The 22,320-nt window shown below is 36.6% G+C and overlaps 1 protein-coding gene across 2 annotated transcripts; it reads right to left on the bottom strand.

Annotated features, from left to right (window-relative positions):
- Positions 1-2,526: 2,526 nt before the first annotated feature.
- Positions 2,527-19,805, bottom strand: LOC148868692 (factor of DNA methylation 1-like). 2 transcript variants are annotated; one of them, XM_088970554.1, is made up of 6 exons: positions 19,632-19,769; positions 8,376-8,675; positions 7,858-8,039; positions 3,999-4,220; positions 3,268-3,480; positions 2,527-3,113 (listed from the first exon to the last, which is right to left on the bottom strand). In XM_088970554.1, the coding sequence occupies exons 2-6, from the start codon at positions 8,401-8,403 to the stop codon at positions 2,874-2,876; spliced, it is 885 nt and encodes a 294-aa protein (XP_088826680.1). In that variant the 5' UTR covers positions 8,404-8,675; positions 19,632-19,769; the 3' UTR covers positions 2,527-2,873. The 2 variants fall into 2 exon arrangements, with proteins under 2 accessions (XP_088826680.1, XP_088826681.1); XM_088970555.1 differs by lacking the exon at positions 8,376-8,675 and having other exon boundaries at positions 19,632-19,805.
- Positions 19,806-22,320: the final 2,515 nt, after the last annotated feature.

The following is a 22,320-nucleotide window of genomic DNA, read 5'->3' as shown; positions in this document are numbered from 1 at the left end:
TTTCCATGCTCATTTCTCCAAATTCCAAACGAGCGGTTAACCTTTATGATCATTATACTTGTCCAAACCTACCTCAATTAGGGGTGAGCATGGATCGTATAGGTCCGGTTTCAGAACCCGAAACCTAAATCAGAACATATCCTAACAAAATTAAGTTTGAGGGTGAGTTTTGGCCTTGGCATTTAAGATTGATTTTAGGGTTTATCCGTGAATTTATTTATTTTTATCATTTTTTAGGAAAAAATGAAACCTGTTATTTAAAATCTTGATTTTCAATAATAATAACAACAATAAAACCTTATATTACTTTTATTGATTAAGTTGAATAATTTAATTTATAAATTATCATAATATATTAATATATAATACAAAACTTAACATCTCTAAGACAACTTTTGATTCCAGAGCCAATTCCACCAAAGTCGATCAAAGCCGATTTTTTGGGTCAGTTCAAGTAGGATAAACCCCAGAACCAGCTTGAGTAAGACAATTCTAAGAATTTGAAACCAAATCCTAGCCGATAACAAATTGGATAGGATTGGTTCAAGGTGGTTCAATGTCAATTTCAGTTCCAAGTAGAACCTACCCACTTTCTTGTCCCTGGGTTAAATTACAAAGTACCACTTGATATTTTGGGATAGTGACACGACCTTGAACTTTCATTTGTGCCAAATACCCACCCTAAACTTTTGATTATAACACTTCACCTCTACCTTGTTAAGCATAGGGATAGCAATTTCTACCCTGTCCAATAATCCCTCCCCAAAAACACTTTTAATTCTAACACTTACCTCTAAAAATTGGATTTTGGGGTAGGGATGAGTTTCTGGAGACAACCCATACGAGTAGGGTACTAAAATTAGGCTAAACCCAAGCCTCCCCATGCAACATATTATTGGAAGGCATATGAACTTATATATACTAGGTGTTGAATGTAATAATATTTTAAAATTTATGTAAAAAACTTATTTTGGTATTTGGTGATACACACCACTACTAACCCCTCCCCAAATTCAGTGGCTGAGGGAATAGAATCCATGTCTATGTTGGAACAAACAAGATAATATACCAACTAAGCCACCCCTCAATAAATGTATGCTTTACATGTTTAATCAAATAATTTAAAATTTTGATGTTTGGTCATGTTATTTTACTTATTACTTATATATAGTAAGAAATTAGATGAAGGCTCTAAACCCAATCCACCAATATGACCCACCTCACCTTCAAATGCAAAGAGTATTTTGCATTCCATGTATAGGGAGGGTTTTGCATTTGAAAGGGTGTTGATTGGGAGGTCTAACGAGATAAATAGGGTCTAGAATTTACAAAACCCTCCCCGAACCCACCCCCATTGTCATCCCTAATAAGGTTTGATAATAAAAGATATACTTGCTAAAATGTCCATTCAAAGTTCTTGGGAGAAGAAAACATCAAAACAACAAAAATAGAAAAGTTGCATGGTAACTCTTGTTGTATTTTTTATTTTTTTCAATTTTTAGTATTTTTTATTTCCCCTATCTTCGTTTTTGTTGTATCTTTTGTATTTTTTCAATTTCTTACACTTTATTTTATTTTATTTTTTTGTATTTATCAATTTTCTACAAAATGGTCTCATAAAATGATATAAGGGCATTTAGACAGAGTTTGGGAGTGCTTATTTGAAAGAAAAAAAAAAGTAAATGACTATTCTAATAAGAACTTATGAAATGAATTGTTTGGAGAAAAATCACTTATTTATTTCAAACAAGGATAGTATAGGTATTTTCAACATAATGTGATAGACCAAAAAAAAAATAAGAACTTAAAAGTAAGCCCTAAATATTGAGCTTCTGGAATAAACACTTAATAGTCTGTTTGTTTGTTCTTAAGTCTGACACCTAAAAGTGCAATAATTACATCAAGAGGTATATTAGTATTGATAAACTTTTCTTTCCTCTAAACTCTAAATGCAAAGAATGTCGTTCAGAATTCTAAATTCTGAAAATTATCAAATATCCATTTTGACCCCATATATAACTTTTTGTTTGTCTTTTTTAGAGTATCATTGGAAAACAAAAAAGTGTATAATTACACTTTAAGAGATAAGAGATAAGAGGAAACGAACAACAATTTTCCTCCTAAAATTAAAAGATTCCTCTTAAGAGATAAGAGTTAAGAGGATTCCTCTTAAGAGATAAGATTTAAGAGGATTCCTCTTATTTAGAGTTTTGAACTTATTTCTCAAACACAAATAAGCACTTAATAGTGTGGTGATGCCCCCCAAAATAAGTGCTTATTTTTAAGCATTCCCATAGCCTTATGATGTTTTTTAGAAATGCTTAAACAGGCGTATGACAGTCACGTGAGATTCATTTTGGAAGACAGTGCAAGAGAAGACCATAATAAGTGGCATTAGAAAGAAAAGAAAATGGCAAATGCTACCACAACACAACAGACTTGGCTGTTGCAAAGCCCTTGAACCAAAAAAGGACAACACAATACCTGCATACCCCACCCTGAACACGCACAAAAGAAGAAAACCTATTTATGTTAACTCCTCTTTTAATTTAAGGTCTCCATAACAGACAAGCCTCCTTTGATAAATTGAAACCTCAAACAAACATATATCCTCCAAAAGAGAGGCACCCAAGGCTAACCTGCAATTGCCGGAAGTCCAAGGCTAGCCTGCAATTGCCAGAAGTCCACTTACGTGCTCTCAAGCTACAGAATCTATAACCAAGTTGGCTGGGCTTTGCACCCATTTGAATGAAAGAGAAGCCAAACTTGACTAAGGCCCATGATTTACCCTCCCCAGCAGCTCCGATCCAAGTTCTCTTTAACTAGAATACATAATTACATATAATGAAAGACAAAAGCTCTGACATTTTACTTCATCGTCTTCGACTCTTACGAGCCTTACGGATCTTCAATTGCTTCAGAATGTACTGAATAACCTCCTTCAAGTTGGCTTTCCTTTCTTCCGCAAAATTCCAAAGTTCAGGAACTGCATATCTCCCACTTGCATTGTATTCATTTATCTCTAATAACGCATTACATACAGAACCATACACTTCAATACCCCACTCCTCCTTCAATTCTATTAGTTTCTCATCGCTGTCATCTATTACTTCCTGCAATATTCAGATGTTATACTTCACAAACCCAGAAAATGCTAGATTAACCATGGACCATAGTTTCTTATTTCTTATGCCCTTTCTTCATAGTTAGTGAATAGAGCCATAAAAGAGTAGAAATATAAACAAATTTGAAAGATTGGCTACATACTTGGAGGTCCCCATCAATTAAGGTTTTTCTGAAAGGGTGCCAATCTGAACTTTTAATGTTCTCCTGCCACAATGAGCACAGTTTAACAGACTCCATATTCCAATCTTCAGCTGGAAACTTCTGCACGCAAATATTTCGAAATGGTTTCTGATCAAGCTCCCCCATTCGCTTGACCCCAATTTTAGTGGCACTATTAAAGCACTGCTGCAAACCCTGTGGTCAAGAGGGAAAACTTTTCAGTACAACAGACCTTTTGTAGGGTTTTAAGAAAAATATTACCAAGGCCCATGAATGGCAGTGACTTGGATCTGGTGACGGAGGAGCCTCCAATAACTCGCCACCTGTTGCATATCAGGGGATCAGAACCATCATTGGATGAGAGCACATCTGCGGCAACCTCTGTCGCCACATTATCCAGCGACTTCCAATAAAAGGTGAACACGTCAACTTTGTTTATTCTCTGAAACTTAACGTGCCTAACCGCGGACCTTAATAAAAGGTTAAGTTACTTTATTGAGCTTATGCACTAAAAATCAGCAAGATCAGATGACTATTGCCATATGATTCATAAATTTACTTTATTGAGCTTTCCAAGAATTCTTATAGCTATACCCATTCAATGGTGTATTCCAGTCCCCTAAATAAAGGACAATTGGCAAGTTATGTGTCCCTATACCATTTTAGAAGTCTTGTGGCCCCAGACCCAAGTTTTTTCCTTGAGAAATCCTTACATCAATCAATTCCTTGCGTGCTTCCTGTAGCTCAGGGTTACTTCTGCGTTCTTTAACCATTAGAGTTCGATTAAGAGCTTCAAGATCTTCTATTTCACCTGCTTTCTCTTCTAGTTTTCTAACGAGAACTTCAATCTGCTTATGGACATTGAAATCATCATCACTTTCCACATGTTTCTGTTCTGGAAATTTTCCTTCCTTTATGGTTATATTTCTTCTAAGCTGCACTTCAGTAGACATCAATATGACAAGGTAATTGTCGGTTGTATAAGATACCAAAGCAATAACTAGAAAGTCTAAAACCACAGTTAATAGTCATAAAAGACTCTGATAAGAATGTAAAATCACAATGCATAGTTTATTATTACAACAGAATCAAGAAAGCTATTTTTTGGTATAGGATAGCTAAAAAAGACGAGGCCATGGTTAATGAGTGGAAGCATTTTTCAATATCAAGTTTTGAAAAAGTCTAGTCCAAAATCAATAGTGACCTGCACCTAGTCGAAGAAAAGAATTGATACACATTGGTTGATACTGGCCAATATGGATCAGAATTTGACCTTGGTGATGCATATCCACCATGAAATACCAGGAACAGACCAACTTTCTACAGTATCAAAATGTGTACCTTATGGTACCAATCCTGATCATATCAACAACCGTCAATGTAACTAAACAATATCAAGCCAAGCATTTCACCATTTCATCACTTGTACCTTGCATCATTCAACTATATTTGGCAGACTTTTTACCTACATGGTGAATCCAGCAATCCATCTGGGATCAATCATTAGAAACTTCAATGAAACAATCAAGTTGCAAAATTACCACAGGTCAGACTTTACATTGAACTATGTAACAAGTCCAAAGGAACGAAATTCCTCAAATTGACAGATCCTTCAGCCAGAAGCACAAGTTAGGAGTATCTGCTTAGAGAAGAAAATTAGGGGACAAATGTTGGTTCCGGATATAACCTTTTTTTTTTTTTTTGGGGGGGGGGGGGGGAGTATAGAATGCATTAAACACATTCCCTAAAATATAATAAATACATAATTGAACTAAAATATATATATATATATATATATATATATATATATATATATATATATATATAACATGTATTCATCATGCAATGAGTACATATATATTTATGTATTAGATGTGTTTAGCACATCTAACATATATTTACTTTGGATCCTATAATTATATAATGTTAAATTTGGAAAATCAATACAAAAACTATAAAAAAAATATATTAGACATGTATAGATCATGCATAAGTACATAGTTGAACTAAAAAAATATATATTAGACATGTATAGATCATGCATAAGTACATACATATATTTACTTTGGAATAACCTGTGCACACTAACCCACAGATAAAATTCTGTCCTTCAAAACAGATTTCAGCGCATCTTCAGTTTCAAATTTATTTTCAAAAATCCTCGGGTTCCTCTCAGTCCATATTGTCCACATCACGGCACGAATAGAAGTCTTCCAAATAATGGACCATCTTTGCTAAACCCCTCAAGATTCCAGCCCAAGGAAATCAATCACAGGTTCTGGATTGCACCCTCTTACCCCAGATTCCTTTCACCCTCACCCACAGAACATCCGTGACTTTGCAATGGATAAACAAGCGGTTAGTAGTCTCTGGAACCTCATTGCACAAAATGCAAGTATTGCTCGACAGCTCAATTCCCCTGCTTACCAACTTTTCCTTTCTGAAGCACCTGTCAAGAGCAGCTGTCCAAAGCAGTTTTCAGAGACTGTAAAGAGATCCTCTTTTACCATGTGTTTTTGCCTCAGTAATATATTCACTCAAGCCTACATTTTCCTAAAGACCAGTTTTCAGAGATGAACTAGAAAACACACAGAATCTGGATTTTAATAGTATTAAACAGAATAATAGCAGATTAGAACCTGATACACTTTAAAAAGATCGACATTGAAACCATAAACCATTTTAGATGAATTATATAATTTATATTATATAGAAAAAGAGAAAATAACATACAGGAAAGGATGTATAGATATGCACAAAATATGAACAAAAATATTGTGCACTCCTAATCAAATTCTATTTAAGCAGTGTACTAAGGCCCTGTCAATTCTCAATTTGGCCCCCACATCAGCAGTGGTATTCAACTATCTCAGGATCCATATAACCTGGGCATTCAACAAATCCATAGATCCACTTATTTCATTAAGGAAATAAGTTTAGTCTTCAATGTCCATAACCCACCTTTTTGGCATCACAATAACATGTTGGAGTTGATCTCAATTACCAGGGAAGAAATATAAAGTTGTTTACCTGTATACCCATAAGGAAAGCCCCATGGAATCAACTTCTCCATTGGACCCAACAAATGCCATAAAATGATGCCATCTTTTTTGGAGAAAGCCTCACCAATCCCATCTAGGTAGGATTCCAAATGGATCTACCATCAAACTATAATTTGATTGTATTAGCTATCAGTGGAGAGAGATGGTTTCTATTTGGGGGGTCCACAAGGAAAACCAAAGGATTCCAGTAATTCTTTTAGAGATAATTAATTGAAGCCATCAAATATAGCCACCGGATATTGCATTTATATTTTTCAAGTTCTACAGTCCCCACATCAAATGAGCAGAACCTAAGAGATCTTATGACAGCTTAGAAGCAGTGGGAACTTGTGCCTTCACTTAAAAAATGAATGAATAAATAAATAAATCAGTACCAATATTTGACACTAATTAAGATAGAATCAAGGAACTAGTAACACAAAGACTTTATGGATACCATTTATGTGACTTCCACATGGCCATTTGAAGGGGATAACTTTGGCTGTTGGGGGCCACAGCCTATACTGTTGAGAGCGTTTGAAGTGGATTTTGCTAGTATGAGGCCCACAAAGAAAAATGTATATAGCCCTACATGTAGTCATTGACGACTCCCATTTAGTTGAGTCAAAGCCAGTAAACCCTAACATTTTTCGCATTTCTCCTAGCAAGTTTCTAACTCTAATTTGAATTTTGAAAAAGAGATGAGGATTAGAGAGAATAGGAAAGTGGTTGAGGAAAGGTAGGGGATGTGGGTGATTCCTATTGGTCAACACATGAGGCGGTTCCCTAATGGGAGGAACCACCTAGAGTTTTGGGTGGATAGGGTCTCTCCCTCTTAATCGATTTTGGTAGTGAGAAGCCCCATGTTTCATGCTACCATCAAACTAGCATTGGAAAGTAGAGAGGACGATTGAGAGAGGCAGACTAGGCCGTAGCTATCTAGTCGAGGGCTAGAGAAAAGAAAGGATCATTTTTAGAGAACAAAGAAGATAATCGAACCAGCTCCATTACTATACCCTTGGGCGTGACTTTCAAGGAAGAAAAGGCTCAAATAGAAGCAAGAGATAGAATCTAGTTGCTGGTTAATCCATATTGAATGTATCTGATCAAGAAAAGAACAAGGAATTGGTGCATAGATAATGGCAGCTGCAGGTATGATTTTATATAAAATAACCTTGTTTTGTTCTTCTTGTGATTAAGTTGACACTCGATCAACCCAAAAGATTTATCAAAAATGAATTAACAGAAATTTGTTCTTGGAAACTGATAAAATTTATTGATAATAATAATAATAATAATATATCAAAAAATATTACCAATTTCCAATAATAAGAAAAATAATATGATCACCTAGTAAATATTCTTAAACTTTGCCAAGTTTGTACTTCATACAAATACGTAGGTAGGTAATCACTACAATGTTTTTTTTTTTTTTTTTGTGAAAGAAAATAATATGATGCAGTGGTTTGTTACCAATCTCATACCATTGGATGCATATCACAAGAAGAGTTCAATTTTTGACAAAATTTACCCTTTTCTTTTCAGTATTTAGTTCTTTCCACTTGAGGTCATGTTGGGCCTCTCGCTTTTCCAACTCTTTAGTTCGCTGCTCAAGTTCTTTCTGTTGAGATTCCAACTCCAACTTCAACTTCTCATTTTCTTGGGTAAAGTGGAAAGAAAGTTTGTCTGAAATGCACTGCATCTTCCTAATTTCTAAGGAAAAACAACAAATGCTGATGCGTTTGTTAAAAAAACTCACATCAGACAGAAGAGTATCAGTAAAAAAGTGAATTTATATCTAAACATAGTTGAAGTTTTACAAGCACTAGTCATTTTATCAATAATTGTAAAATTTTATTAAAAAATGAAAGAATAATATGCACAAGTATGCCAAGCATCTCTCAAACAAATGGGCTGGTCTCAGCCACCTATCCCAAATTGTTTTACATCCTTTCTGAATTTAAAAGACTGTCCCCCATTCACCCCCTTGCTTGGCTAGAATATCAGTGGGACACTTTGTTGATCTTTTGACCCAAGAAAAGGTGGTACCTATCACCCTTGTGCTTCCTCGAGACATGTCAGTATTGTTATTGTCCTTGCCCTTGCCTTTTTATCCAACCCACCACTGATTCTAAGCCACCTTCCACCTGCAAGTTACTGGAATTTAATGATGTATCCAATCGTAGTCCTTGCAAAACTGCTAATGTTTCAGCCTTTCCCTGCCTATAGGACCGGAGTTGGTGGCAAGTATAGTCACATGTTCATTCCTGAAAAAAAAAGGGCACCTTAGTGCGCGAGGCTCTTGGCAATGCAGAGCCTGGGGAGGGATAGATGTAGACAGCCTTACCCCTGCACATATAGAGAGGCTGTTTTAAAGATTTGAACCCTGGTCACCCAGATCGCAATGGAGCAACCCAACCGTTTTAGACCTCTTAGAAAATTACAAGCTATAGATAAAAGAAAACAATACAAAGAATACATAAACAACAACCTAATTTGATCCTATATGATCTTAGACTGGTTCATGAAATCAAAAAGATATGATGCAAACTGCAAAGTGAAGCTGGATACACTGAGGCATTCCATGCTAGATTGCCTTAAGGGGTTGCCAGGTTGCAAAAGATCCACTTCTTAGAGTAGTAATAAACAATGAGATTTAAAAAGGAGGTTGTTTTTATTTTTGAGTAAAAGGAAAATCGTAATTATCTCCTTTTATTGTCCAACATAATGTGAATGGCCTAGCTTCCCTTTGTATCCTAAATTCTATCAAAACCAACCAAAACAGGATATTACCCAATGTTGGTCCTAACCAATGTTCAGAGAACCGGACTAGGCAAAGAACCAGAAAAGGGAGAGTTTCATGGGTCAGAGGTTCAATCGTGATCAAACCAGAGGTCAAACTGTGATGACGTAACATAAATACTGTATAAAATATATTTTGCAAATGTTAATTACACTTGGATGTGGTGGATAGATGGCTAATTCCTAAATTTTTTAAAACAAATGATCAGGGTTCAAGCCTCTTAACTCACATTTTCTTTAAACTAGTGTGTATTAAAGCAATATATACATGTTTTCAAGAAGATAACTAGAATTCATTACAAAATGAAGAAATACATGAGAAGATGTACAACCAACACTATAAAAGCTAAAGATGCTGACTACAAAGGCAGACTTCTATTGCAAATTGTCTCTCAGAGTCCTTGACTTAGCTAGACTATCAGCTAGAGCATTTAGATCTTTGGGAATCCAAAGTAAAGATGTTGCCGTAGGTTCTAAATGTCCCTAGCTGATTCCAAGATTAGAATATATGATTGTATCTTTACTTTAGAATCTATGACTGTATTCGTGATCAGTTTCTTTTCACATTTTTCAATCACTGGATTCCAAAAACTTAAACTCCTTGGGTTTCCTCTAGGGGAATCCCCAAGTAAGAAATGGGGAAATGTTATTCTTTACACTCCAAGACCTTAAAACTTTCCATAAGGCTCCTATAAGCAATGTTTAAAACAAGGCATTAATGAATACAAATAAAGAGATGGATTAATGGTAACAAGACTACACATAAATAAAAGGTTTTGGGTTCAAATCTTGCCATTACCATATCGAAATTTCTATTCATGTGGTGATCTGGGCGGTTTTATAAAACCGGTACCAGTTCACCATTTTTCTGGTTAAACCAAGCAGTCAGCTGGTTATCATGAATTAAAGTTTTCACGGTATGACCAAACCGGTCAGAGGCCCAAGTCACAGTTCATTGGTCCCAACCAACTAGAATCTTAAGAAGGGTGCATTGGATAAGGACCTAATTTTGGCATTTTTTGCACAAAGTAACCATCATACTCAAACCTAAACCTAAATTCCCATGCTTGTCAACCCAGGATTTTACTATTGCAATAAGCAATGGCCCTTTATAAAAATCAATCAAACTGCAAATACCTCCAACCTAGGGCATTAATATAGGAATCCAGCCAAAAGTTACTATTCTATTCTTTCCAACTTAATGGGTATCACAAATTTTTGTGAGTTGAGTATTAGCACTGTCATGTGAAGCCATTTAAGGACCATAGGAATCAAATAGCTTGGTGCTAGATGGACCTAATATAGACCATCTATTTTTGTCAGTGATCACCTGGTTGTTTGAGCCTAGCAACAACAAATGTAATTTTTTATAATAGTAGATGTAATGTCAAATGATCCTTGGTGGAATCAAATGATATAAACCTTTGAAAACTCAATATCAATTTTAAACAGTGTCGCCCAGGGTTTTCAGCATGCTACCAAATTTTGTTTCACCTATTTTTTGGAATTTAACTCACTAAGAGCATTCCAAAATATCAAGATGTAGAATAAGAGTACTTCATTCATTCACCATCAACAACTAACAAAAGAAAGATAAAATTACCACCTAAACATGAACATCTTTAAGGAAAAAAAAAACAAGAAAGAGAAATTACAAGTTCTAGATTATAGCATACCTTCCATGTAACCTTGATGCAGCTTCTCTTTCTCCTCCATCATCCTACTAAGGAATGCAGATATCTGTTTTGGAATGGTAGAATACTGATATGTTTCATTCTATTGCCAATGGGCATATAGAAAGAAAGAAATAGAAAGAAAAAACTTTCTAAATCAGTCCTTCCACAATCCTAGGAATATATACAATTCTATTTTCAGATCTGAACCAGTAACCCCACGTTTTCCAACACTCCCCCTCGAGCTGGTGAATAGAGGTCCTACATTCCCAGCTTGGCTATAATTCTCCGAAAGTCTGTACTATTGAGCCCTTTAGTAAGTACATCGGCCAGTTGTCCTTTTGTAGACACATAGGGAGTGCAAATCAACTTGTTGTCCAATTTCTCTTTTATAAATTGTCGGTCAATTTCGATGTGCTTCGTCCTGTCATGTTAAACAGGATTGTGAGCAATATTGATGGCTGACTTGTTGTCAATATAGTTTCATAGGCTCTTCTCGTGGAATCTTCAGGTCTTCTAAAATTATCTTCAACCAGAGTAATTCACACACTCCTTGTGCCATAGCCCTGAATTCTGCCTCTGCACTTGGCCGAGCCACTACATTTTACTTTTTACTCCTCCAAGTGACTAAGTTTCCTCCTAAGAAGGTACAGTAACCAGAAGTGGACCGTCTATCTACTGGAGATCCTGCATAATCGGCATTTGTATATGCTTCAAGAGTCAGTCCTCCATTTCTTCTGAATAAAACTCCTTTTCCTGGATTGGCTTTCAAATAGTGCATAATTCGACGAGCAGCCTGCAGATGAACTTCTTTAGGATTATGCATAAACTGGCTTATTACACTTACATCATATGCAATATCCGGTCGTGTATGTGCAAGATAAATGAGTTTTCCAACTAGTCTTTGGAACGTCTCCTTGTCTACACTTGCATTCTCGTTGGCTTCTCCAAGTTTATGATTGGGATCTATAGGCGTGGAAGCTGGTTTACATGCCATATTTCCTGTTTCTCTCAAAAGATCAACAACATACTTTTGTTGAGAGATAAAGATGCCTTGTTTAGAATGTGCAACTTCAATTCCGAGAAAATACTTTAGTCTCCCCAAGTCTTTTATCTCAAATTCTCTGGCAAGGTAGTTTTTCAATGCTTCCTTCTCCTTTTTATCATTCCCAGTAACGATTATATCATCCACATAGACTAATAGTGCAGTAACTCCCCCTGAGGCTGTGTGTTTGATAAACAATGTGTGGTCACCTTGACTTTGTTTGTAACCTGTACTCAGCATTACCTTCGTAAACCTTCCAAACCATGCTCTCGGAGATTGTTTGAGACCGTATAGTGCTTTCTTCAACCGACAAACTTTGTTCCCTTTAATGCCTTCTCCAAAACCTGGTGGAATGTCCATGTATATCTCCTCTTCTAGATCACCATGGAGAAACGCACTTTTTACATCAAATTGTTGCAAATCCCAATTATAGTTAGCAGCCAACGACAGCAACACCCTTACTGTATTCATTTTAGCTACTGGGGCAAAAGTCTCCTGATAATCTACACCATAAGTCTGTGTATATCCCTTGGCTACCAGGCGTGCTTTGTACCTTTCTAATGACCCATCAGATTTGTACTTAATTGTGAACACCCATTTACAACCTATCGTCTTCTTGTTTCTTGGTAGATCCACAACTTCCCATGTGTTGTTTTTTTCTAATGCCTCCACTTCCACTCTCATGGCTTTTCTCCACTCCTTATTAGAAAGTGCCTCGGCTAGAGTATTAGGAATTGGAATGGTGTTAAGGCTGGCTAGAAAACTTTTATGGGATTTAGAGAATCTTTGGAATGATACATATTTGGTTAAAGGGTACAATGGGCATTTGGTACATTCTCTGGTTCCTTTTCTTAGTGCAATAGGTAGGTCATACTCATACTCAAACTGTGAAGGTGTAGGTTCAGGATCTAAGAATCCCTCAGTTCTAGGATTAGGAGTTGAATCTTGGACTTGCACAGGTTGAGGATCTGGATTTTTCCTCCTAGAGTAAACCTGCATATATCTCACATTATCATGCACATCATTCGTGGGGTTAACAGTGTCCGAATTTGGTTCAATGGTCGGGTTGTTTGACTCTTGTTGAGACTCGGGAATGTGGGGCTCAGAGGAATGTGAGGAGGGTAATACATCTAGGGAGAGTAGATCCGAGGCCTTATCTTCCATTAATGAAGGCTCCCCCTGAAGATAAGGTTGAGTGAAAAAAGATTTTCCTTCCTCAAATGTGACATTGATGGAGGTGTAGAATTTTCTGGTGGCTGGATGATAACATTTATAACCTTTATGAGTTGGGGAATATCCCAATAAGACACACCTGATTGCTCGTGGGTCTAATTTTCCCTTATTATGGACATGAACAAAGGCAGTGCAGCCAAAAATTCTTGGTGTGAGATTATTTGAGGCTCAAATATCAGGGTAAAATTGAGAAAGGACTTGTATTGGGCTTCGGTTGTCAAGAACTTTAGATGGTAGTCTATTTATGGTGTAGGCAGCAATAAGGACAACTTCCCCCCAATATTGTTTTGGCACCTAATTTTGAAAGAGAAAGGCTCGGGTGGTTTGCAAAAGATGGCCATTTTTTCTCTCAGCTACCCCATTCTGTTGGGGAGTGTTAACACAGAAGGATTCATGCACAATGCCTTCTTTCTGAAAAAATGGGAACAATTTCTGATTAAAATAATTTGTAGCATTATCAGATCGAAATCTTTTAATTCTCACACCAAACTAAGTTTGGACCATGTTATGAAAGTTGGGAAGAATCGTACCCACATCAGATTTAGACTTAAGAAGAAAAATCCATGTGACCCTAGTGCAATCATCAATAAAGGTGACAAAGCATCTGGAACCAGTAATGTTGGGAATTTGAGAAGGGCCCCATATATCCGAATGAATCAAATAAAAAGGAGTTGAAGATCTTTTGTTGCTGATTGGGAAAGAAACCCTTTTGTGCTTAGCAAGTTCACATCACAATGAAAGGTTTCAACATTGATTCCTTTAAACAAGGAAGGAAGCATTGTTTTTAAAATAGGAAATGAAGGATGACCAAAACGGAAATGATGACGCCAAATTAAATCTTTATTGGAGGTAGATAAGAATGACTCGTGTGTGACATGCATAACAGTGTGAGATGATTTGCTGGTTGCTTCAAGGTAGTAGAGTCCATCTCTTTCCTTAGCAAGTCCAATCTTCTTCCCCGAAACCTAGTCCTGAAATACACAATAAGAAGGGAAGAACACAACATTGCAGTTCACATCCTAGGTGAGTTCATGTATAGAGATAAGGCTAGTGGATAACTTAGGAACATGAAGCTTACTTTTAAGTAATAGGGATGGAGTGAAGAGGGTGTCATCAGCAACAAAAATTTTTCTATTACTAGGATAGGGTGTATAGGTGAGAAAATGTAGTGAAGAGGGTGTCATGTGGTCAATAGCTCCAAAATCAAGAATCCATGGAAAAACACTATCCGAGGCATGTAATCCTAGAGATAAAGACTCACCTGAGAGAGCAAGAGAGGTAGAACCACTTCCTAGTTTCAAGGATTTCAGGAAGCACCTTAGCCTTTCAATTTCTTCATCATTAAATGGTCCCCGACTTGAGTGTTCTTGCTGCGGGGTTGTGGAGACATTATGGGCCTGTTGAACTCCTTTTGAAACTCCTCGATTTCCCCATTCCTTGCTGGATGTGGGAGGTTTCCCATGAAGTTTCCAGCACCGATCTTTCGTGTGTCTGGGCTTCTTGCAATAGGTGCACCAGAGGTTCTCGTTAGAGTCACGAGTGGTTGTGTCACGAACCAAGTTGTGATTGTTCTCACTCTTTGAACCACTGTAACTTCCTCCCCTTGCCACCATGGCTGAGCCTTCGGGATCTTTAGGCTCAAGCATGATTCTACGGCGACTTTCCTCAGCTCTAGCAAGGGCTATGACTTCATTCAATGGAGGCACTTCTTCTTTGCCAAGAATTTGTATTCGGACAGTGGCTGAAATCTCTGGAAATATTCACAGATTACACTGTGGATGACATGTTGAGGAAGTAGGGTGAAATTGCAAGTTGCACGTAGACCATGTCAGTAATGAGTGTGGCTTGGACCACCCCCCCCCCACCTAGTGGTTTCTTGAAATTAAACTTTGATGGATGCAATGGAGGAAACCCGGGACAATCAGGGATCAGGGGTGTTTTCAGAGATGAAAATGGGGTTATCTCTGCTTTGTTCTCAGGCCCAATTGGAGTGGGTGACTCCCTTAGAGCTGAGATATGTGCAGTTATGGAAGGAGCCCGGAAAGCTAAGGAATTAAACATCAAGAAACTTATAATTGAAGGGGATTCACAGGTGGTGATAGGGTGGCTGACCAAAGAACAAAATGATCTTTGGAAGTATAACAATGAGAAGAGGAAATTCAAATGGCTGGTGCGGGAGATGGAAGTTAAGACATGTTGGATTAAGAGATCAGCTAATTCCCTAGCTGACGGTTTAGCAAAACAAGGGGCAAAAAGGGATTCCTTGTTTTGGGCTAAGTTGTAATGTTAGTGTCCTTATATCTTTGTATTTTCTTCTTTCCTTTCTTGAAGTTCTTTGTGACTATTGGAAGATAAGTGTGTTTGTCTTCCACTTGTAAATTTTCTACTGATGAATTAATGAGAGTGTTATTGATAAAAAAAAAAAAAAAGAATTTGTATTTGGACCTGATCAAATTCAGCATTCAGTCCGACCAAAAAATCATACACCCTATCTCTTTCAATAAAATTCTTCAAGATCACAGCATCATCTGCGCACTTTGTCTCAAGAACCCGATAATGATCAAGCTCATGCCATAAATTTTGCAACAGATTTGCATACTCTGTAACACTCCTGCTCCCTTGTTTGGCTGCCACAGTCTTCTCTTTGACCTCATAAACACGAGCAGTGTCATGGGCTTTGGAATAGGTTTTTCGGACAATATCCCAAATAGCCTTTGCAGAGGGAAGAAACATACAAGTATCACTGATCTCGGGTGTCATTAAACTCCACAACCATGACATAATCATAGAGTCTTCTTCGTCCCAAGCATCAAAATTTGGCTCGCCCAACCTTGGTCCTGTTCCAAGGAGGTGACTAATTTTTCCTTTTCCCTTCAAATAGGTACGCACTAGTTGTGACCACTTCAAGTAATTCTGGCCATTCAGTCTATATGTTGCCTGAATATTCTGTAAATCACCAGTGTGAGGATGAGAATTTGTTGCTCCTTCATCGGTTTGGACGGGAGCACTTATTGTATTTTCTTTCCACTTCTTGCAACCTTTGGTTTTTGACATCAATCTCCTTGGCTAGATTAGCAACTAGTTTGCCCATTCTTTTTAATTCTTCATGCATGTTATTATCCATTTAACAGGGAAAATCCTAGATAAATACATGGATCATTAAGAAACTCGAAACTCAGATCCTGCAAGTTAATATAATGCCAGGACTAATGGTTTGGGTACCAAATTGACAAGATAAGAACTTATGAGACAATAGGTAGAATTTTTTTTTCTTTCCTTTTATGAAAGTAGCTTCTGAGACAAAAGGTACAAAAATGAAACTATTAATAATCCAGAAGAGTTTTAGAGTGTATACACCTTACCTAAGAAAGTTTCTCAAAAACTTAATTATGGAAATGCATTTATAATGACCCAAGGCCTTTTGTGCAAGGAAACTTGATAGTACAACCAATACCTATATTCAACACTTGACTTTAAAATAAAAAAATGCTACAAACTTTTTTCCCTATAACAAGTAGAGATTATTGCTCAAATCTTATATCTCATTGTCTTAATTGTTATAGTATGTACCTTTCTAAAAAATCGTTATTGTATTATATACTATAATCTCACCATCAATAACTTTTAACTCTTTCAAAAGATTTATCAATAAGACCGACAAGGTATCCAACAATCCATATATTACTTTGCTTGGCATGTTAGCAAATTTTGTACGGATTATGCTAAAAGTCCTATATATTAAAAAAGCACACTCTAATTCTTTTCTAAATTAATGTAAAGTAAGGTTATAGCTAACCCCATATCACCAACAAGGGGATAAAAAAAAAAAAAAAAACTAAATCAACATTTTTCCGTACAGTTAATATACCACCATCCTTGAAGATTGTAGATCCAAAATGAAGAAATGACTCTTTTTCTTCTAGGTATGATCCTTTGTTTCCACCTCAGATAACTCCAAGACTAAGGTGTGAATTCTTGCCGAATCTTGATGGCTGCTGCAGAATAATATCTGATGTTAGGTGGTGGCAGGCATTGGTGGTCTCATAACCAACTCTGCAGGAACAGTGTTATGGGCTTATAGAGGACCTATTGGCATTACAGGTGTGGCTGAAGCTGAAGTCATAGCTCTTCTGGTGGAGTTAAGAGTGGCTATGTCTATTCACTCCCTCCCTATAGTGGTGGAGGGTGATTCAACAAATGCCATAGGATGGGTTACTAATCAGGACGTAGGTCCATGGAAATTGGCCCACTCTCTCACTGGAATTCGAGAGCTGAATGTTATGGCAAATTCCGTAGCAAAATCAGGGGGATGTATGACTTCATTGTATAGTGATAGCACTTTGCCATTGTAACTTTTTTTGGATTTTTTGGGCTTTCTGGTTTTTGTACATCCTCTCTCATGAACATTACCCTCCCTTTTGATTTTTAATGAAAGCTGCCTCTTCTCAAAAATAAAAGAATTGATCCTTTTTTCCTTTAAACTAAGACCTGGGCATGCAGATAAGAAATATGCCTCTCTAAGCTCTAAAACCGTAACAAGTACAGAGCACATTGAACACCCAGAAAAACACAGAGAATTTTCCCATAATGTCGTCAAAGAATTTTTTTTTAATTTGATGAATGAATAAGATTTTATTGAAGAAAGATCAAGAGGTTTAAGTCATTACAGGCTACACATGGAGAGGCATGAGCTGCTACCTCTCCTAAAAAAAGTATTACATCAGACTAAAACAAAAAAGGTTACAGAGCTGCCCAAAATAATTGTTCCCTTGAGAGCCCCCCCCCCCTGCTTAGCTAATCCTTCTGCTAAGGTACTTGCTGTTCTGCCCACCCATTGTGAGGTAATAATCATGTTCCTTGAAAACCAATTAACGTTCCTCAAAAGGTCCCTGTAGCACCATATAACTGAGCCTGGATTTGTCAACCATCCCACAACAACTCATACTGTTGTCAAACATCAATAACTAGGTTCAAATCATCAACCATTTTATTTAATTCTAAAAGCACAAACAGAACCCAGGTGCTGAGATTGTATTTGTAAAACCTAAAACTTCATTATTATGACACCTCAAAGAAAATGCACCCCTCCTGTGAGCACAGCACTGTTAGACTTCTTAGGAGATTACATGTCTTGCTAATAACATCCTAATTAGTCTTCCAAGGATTTATATTGAATGGGCACGCCTAAATGGATGAAGTGTCTGTGTTACACACTTACACATCCATTGGATGCAAACACTTCAGCATTTCTTTCCATTTTTTTCTTGGACATTTAATGGCAAATTGAACATATAAGATACATTACAGGTTCTATCTTAGAAGACTGTTACTGTATGAGAACATTCTGTAATACTTATTCAAAGACTATTGTTCCTGTTGATGACAAGATCTTAATAAGCCATTCTTGGAAAAAAAATAAATTAGAGATAAAATTTTAATTTGACACCTATGTGGACAATGGCAACGTGGGAGATGAAACCTTTTAATTAATTTTTCTTTCTTTTCTTCCTTTGATAATTACAAGTTGTTATTTAGTAGAAATCTATAGGGATTTATTTGAGTAGGAATTTAGTTTATTTTAGAAGTCTTGTTTTGTTAGGAGACAAAGTTTCCTAATAGCCTAGGAGTTTTGCCTATAAGGCTATAAATATGGCTGTAATTTGTTCGTTTGAGATATATGCCAATAAAGCTGCTCTTCTTTTGGAGAATTTTCTCTTTCTCTTTTATCTCTTTCCCCCCTTGGTGGATGCCTAGGGTTCGTGAGAAGCCTTCTATCCTCTGAGTGGCCTGTCAAGGTGGTGATAGGCTTTCAGCAATGTCATTGCTGCGTAGTGGGGTTTTACCTCGCCAAGATTGGACCTCCGTCCCTACAACAGAATTGCACCACGCACTCCTAACCGGCATCATAATTTAGAGTATTTTTGGATTTGGGTGCAAAATTAGGAGGTGATATGAGATATTAAACTCTGAAGGAGTAATATAGAGACTTTCATGATATTCCTTGCAAACTAGCAGAGGCAAACTTCCTCTTTTATGATAGGTAACAGATAAAGGAAGCTGAATTCTCTCATCATATTTCAGCCATTTAATCGCTTGCTCACTCCTATAGATGTGTTGAACCTAATTAAAAAAAGATTCAACAAAGGTGACATATGAGCTGAAAGTTCTACTGAATTAGGGTTGACAAACATAAAAGCTTTTACGATTTTAGGCGTCTGACTAAATTTGTTAGGCCATGTGGAATTGAGTTACTCATCTGCATTTCATAGAAGTATTTTACAATTACTACTTGCGCATACATGAATATCCACTCATTTACACCACAAGGTACCATATTCGAGAGAAAGCTTCAAATAGCATGTTTCTTAAACGAACTAAAAACCATAGAACAAATAAGTCCAGAAGAGTGAGAGTGAGAGAGAGAGAGAGAGAGAGAATAAATTTAGTTAGAAAACTAAGCTACTTTGCATGATTATCTGCTCAGATAACACAGGATTACGCATAGACTTCCGAAAAAAAAATGAAAGGGAGAAAAAAGCAAATGCTCCAAACCTGAGCTTAGATTTTACAGATGAAAATGAAGCAACTCTCACAGAGACGTAAATCGTTGCTAATGGAGCTCTTGGCGAGAAAGTAAATAGAAGAAGAGGAGAGAGCAGGAGAGTACCATGGTCGTTTTCTCAATTTCAGTTTTTACACTATGGAGTTGGCACAAATATCTGCCACATGCCACGAATGAAAGCAAATGTCCTTTATAGCCTGAACTCGGGCCAGGCTAGACCGAATTTGGTATAACATATATTTAGCAGCGTAGGTAGGTAGAACGTGAATTATTCGAATACACTGGAAATGGTAAAATATGCATGTGTAGCTTATGAAAATAATATAAATTTCATCAATACTTAAAATCCATGGCCCCATGTATAAAAATGAAAATGCAAACCGATAGTTTAATTGAATAGTCTGATATTCCATTTAATTCTATTATTTCTAATTTTAGCCCTCGCACATGTTAGCTTAGGTTCCTCGTATGCCAAACAAATTGTTTTTATATTTAATTTTATTTGGTTTATCAACAAATCCTGATGTTGTGTAGGTTCAACTATGATATTGGAAAGGAATTTGTGATCCAATGCAACATATATTGCCTTCCCCATATACATGGGATAAGGCTTTTCATTGTTTCCAACCCCATCCACTGCAACGTATATCTTCATTATGCTTAGTATCGAAAAATTCACACCCCACATACAATCAACAAACAAGTTTCCATTTTTTTGTTATCCCCATCACAAGATCTTCTTGGTCTTAAGAGAACGACTAATAGAATAAACTTGGATTATGTCACCTCTGTAGGAAAGAAGTAGTGAGACTGTCTTGTTCCAGGTGCAAAGTATCATCTTCCCCTTCCCAATGCTCCAAATCGTTGATAATTTTCGAGTTACAAGTGTGACTGTCATATTCTCTACAAAAACATTTCTATACAAAAGTTGAAGAAACTCTTTTTTTATCTCTTAGATCTGTTTCCTTTTGATATATAGCTCATATGTATTACCTTTTTCTTGTCCTCAAAAAGGTTTCTTCTCTCACTTTCAAGTTGAGCCTCACGCTGCTCCAACTCTTTGCTACGCGAGTCAAGCTCTTTCCTTTGATATTCAAATTCATTACTTTGAGATTCCAAATCTGGTATGAGTTTTTGGTGCTCCTTAAAAATCATATGCAAATGGTCTTGTGTCTTCTCATGCATCATTTGTATCTCTTTTACATATGGTAACAAACAAGAATAAGCTTTTATCTAATAGAAAAAATACAGCATGTTTGAAGAAACTGAAATATGCATTATAAGAGACATCATGTAAGTCTATGGTAGTAATAACAAGATAAGTAAAACACCCATGGATTTTTAACAATAACCTAACATATACCTTTATTAAATGACTTTTGAAACTTATTTTGCTCTTCTATCAAAAACATTCAGAGAAAGTGACGTCTCATTGGGTGCTCATAACAGCACCCAATACCATGTTTGTATATCTTGTCGAACAATTAAATAGCACTAATTGCCTTTGCGTATATGCAGATAAACTATACCTACCTAAAATAATCATTCAACTCGTGATTCAAAAAAAAAAAAAAACTATGATACACTTACAAAATGGGGGGAGCAGATTAGTTGGAGACAAAAAAACATAGGGATAAGTGGACTGCAATCCACTTCAGTAAAAAGCAAAGTGTTCCAAACCTGAGATTAGTCTTTATAGATGATACAAATTCTAAAAGAAACTCTCAAAGAAGCAAATGGTTGATAATGGAGGTCTTGACATGGAAATTATTGTATAGAGGAAGAAAAGGCAATAGACAAGAGAAGTTGTGACCCTCCTCCTCCACTCCACATTCTCATACTTTAAATGCCACCAGTCATGCACGCATCCACCACTTACAACCCTCTAATCATGTTTTCCCACACATTCTTTTTTCCGTTGGGAAGAGGAGGGGCCTTAACGATTTCGTTGGGAAGAGGAGCGCCCTACAAAATTGAAGAAAGGTCGGGAAAGAGGAGGGGACTTAACGCTCTTCGAAGCATCCTGGGGTATTCATTCCACCTAGGGTGCAAATGGATCATGGTCCTATCTTATTTGGTCGAATTCAGATTATTCTTGTATGGATCTTCAGATTAGATCGGATAATAAGGATTCGATCAGAAATCGGATTTAGATCACCCCTATTCGATCCGATATATATTATATGTTTATATATATAAATATATATAATACATATATATGCTATTTATTTATAATTATATTTTTATAAATTTGTTATGTTATTTATTTTTATCAAAAACATATATATGATAAAAATAATTAAAAATACTTGTATTCTTTTACCTTATTTAAATTAGTATATGTTGTTGCCAAATATGAGGATGAGGGCAACAAGGGAATTTTGCTGATGTCCGAGGCTGATAGGTCCAACTTGTAAACAAGAAAAGAGTACACGTTAGAGGCCCTACGTGTTATCTCAGGGGCGGAGACCTCGATGGTCAAGTTAGTCGAGTGCTTAAGAGGGGTCGGACCAAGCTAGAGACAAGGGTTCAGAGCTTAGTCCTTAATAGCCATGAATGATTCTCTTGGCATTCTGAATGTAAGTAAGTATAAGTGTCCTTACCTTGAGATGAGCAAGCCCCCACCCTCCCTTTATAACTGACCTTGCCTTGAAGTGGTTGGAAGTAGATGGTGATGTG

The sequence above is a fragment of the Nelumbo lutea genome, chromosome 2, assembly GCF_056320005.1.
Source record: "Nelumbo lutea isolate HS-2025 chromosome 2, American lotus-T2T, whole genome shotgun sequence".
NCBI lineage: Eukaryota > Viridiplantae > Streptophyta > Magnoliopsida > Proteales > Nelumbonaceae > Nelumbo > Nelumbo lutea.
This window is presented reverse-complemented; position numbering and strand designations above follow the sequence as displayed.

Bases quoted from the DNA above. Each gene is read 5' to 3' on its own strand.
- LOC148868692 (XM_088970554.1), bottom strand. From the start codon at position 8,403: ATGTCTCGAGGAAGCACAAGGGTGATAG. The intron at 8,040-8,375 runs GTACCACCTTTT...GTTTTTCCTTAG, and splicing joins AGGAAGCACAAGGGTGATAG to AAATTAGGAAGATGCAGTGC. The intron at 4,221-7,857 runs GTAAATTTTGTC...ACTGAAGTGCAG, and splicing joins TAAATACTGAAAAGAAAAGG to CTTAGAAGAAATATAACCAT.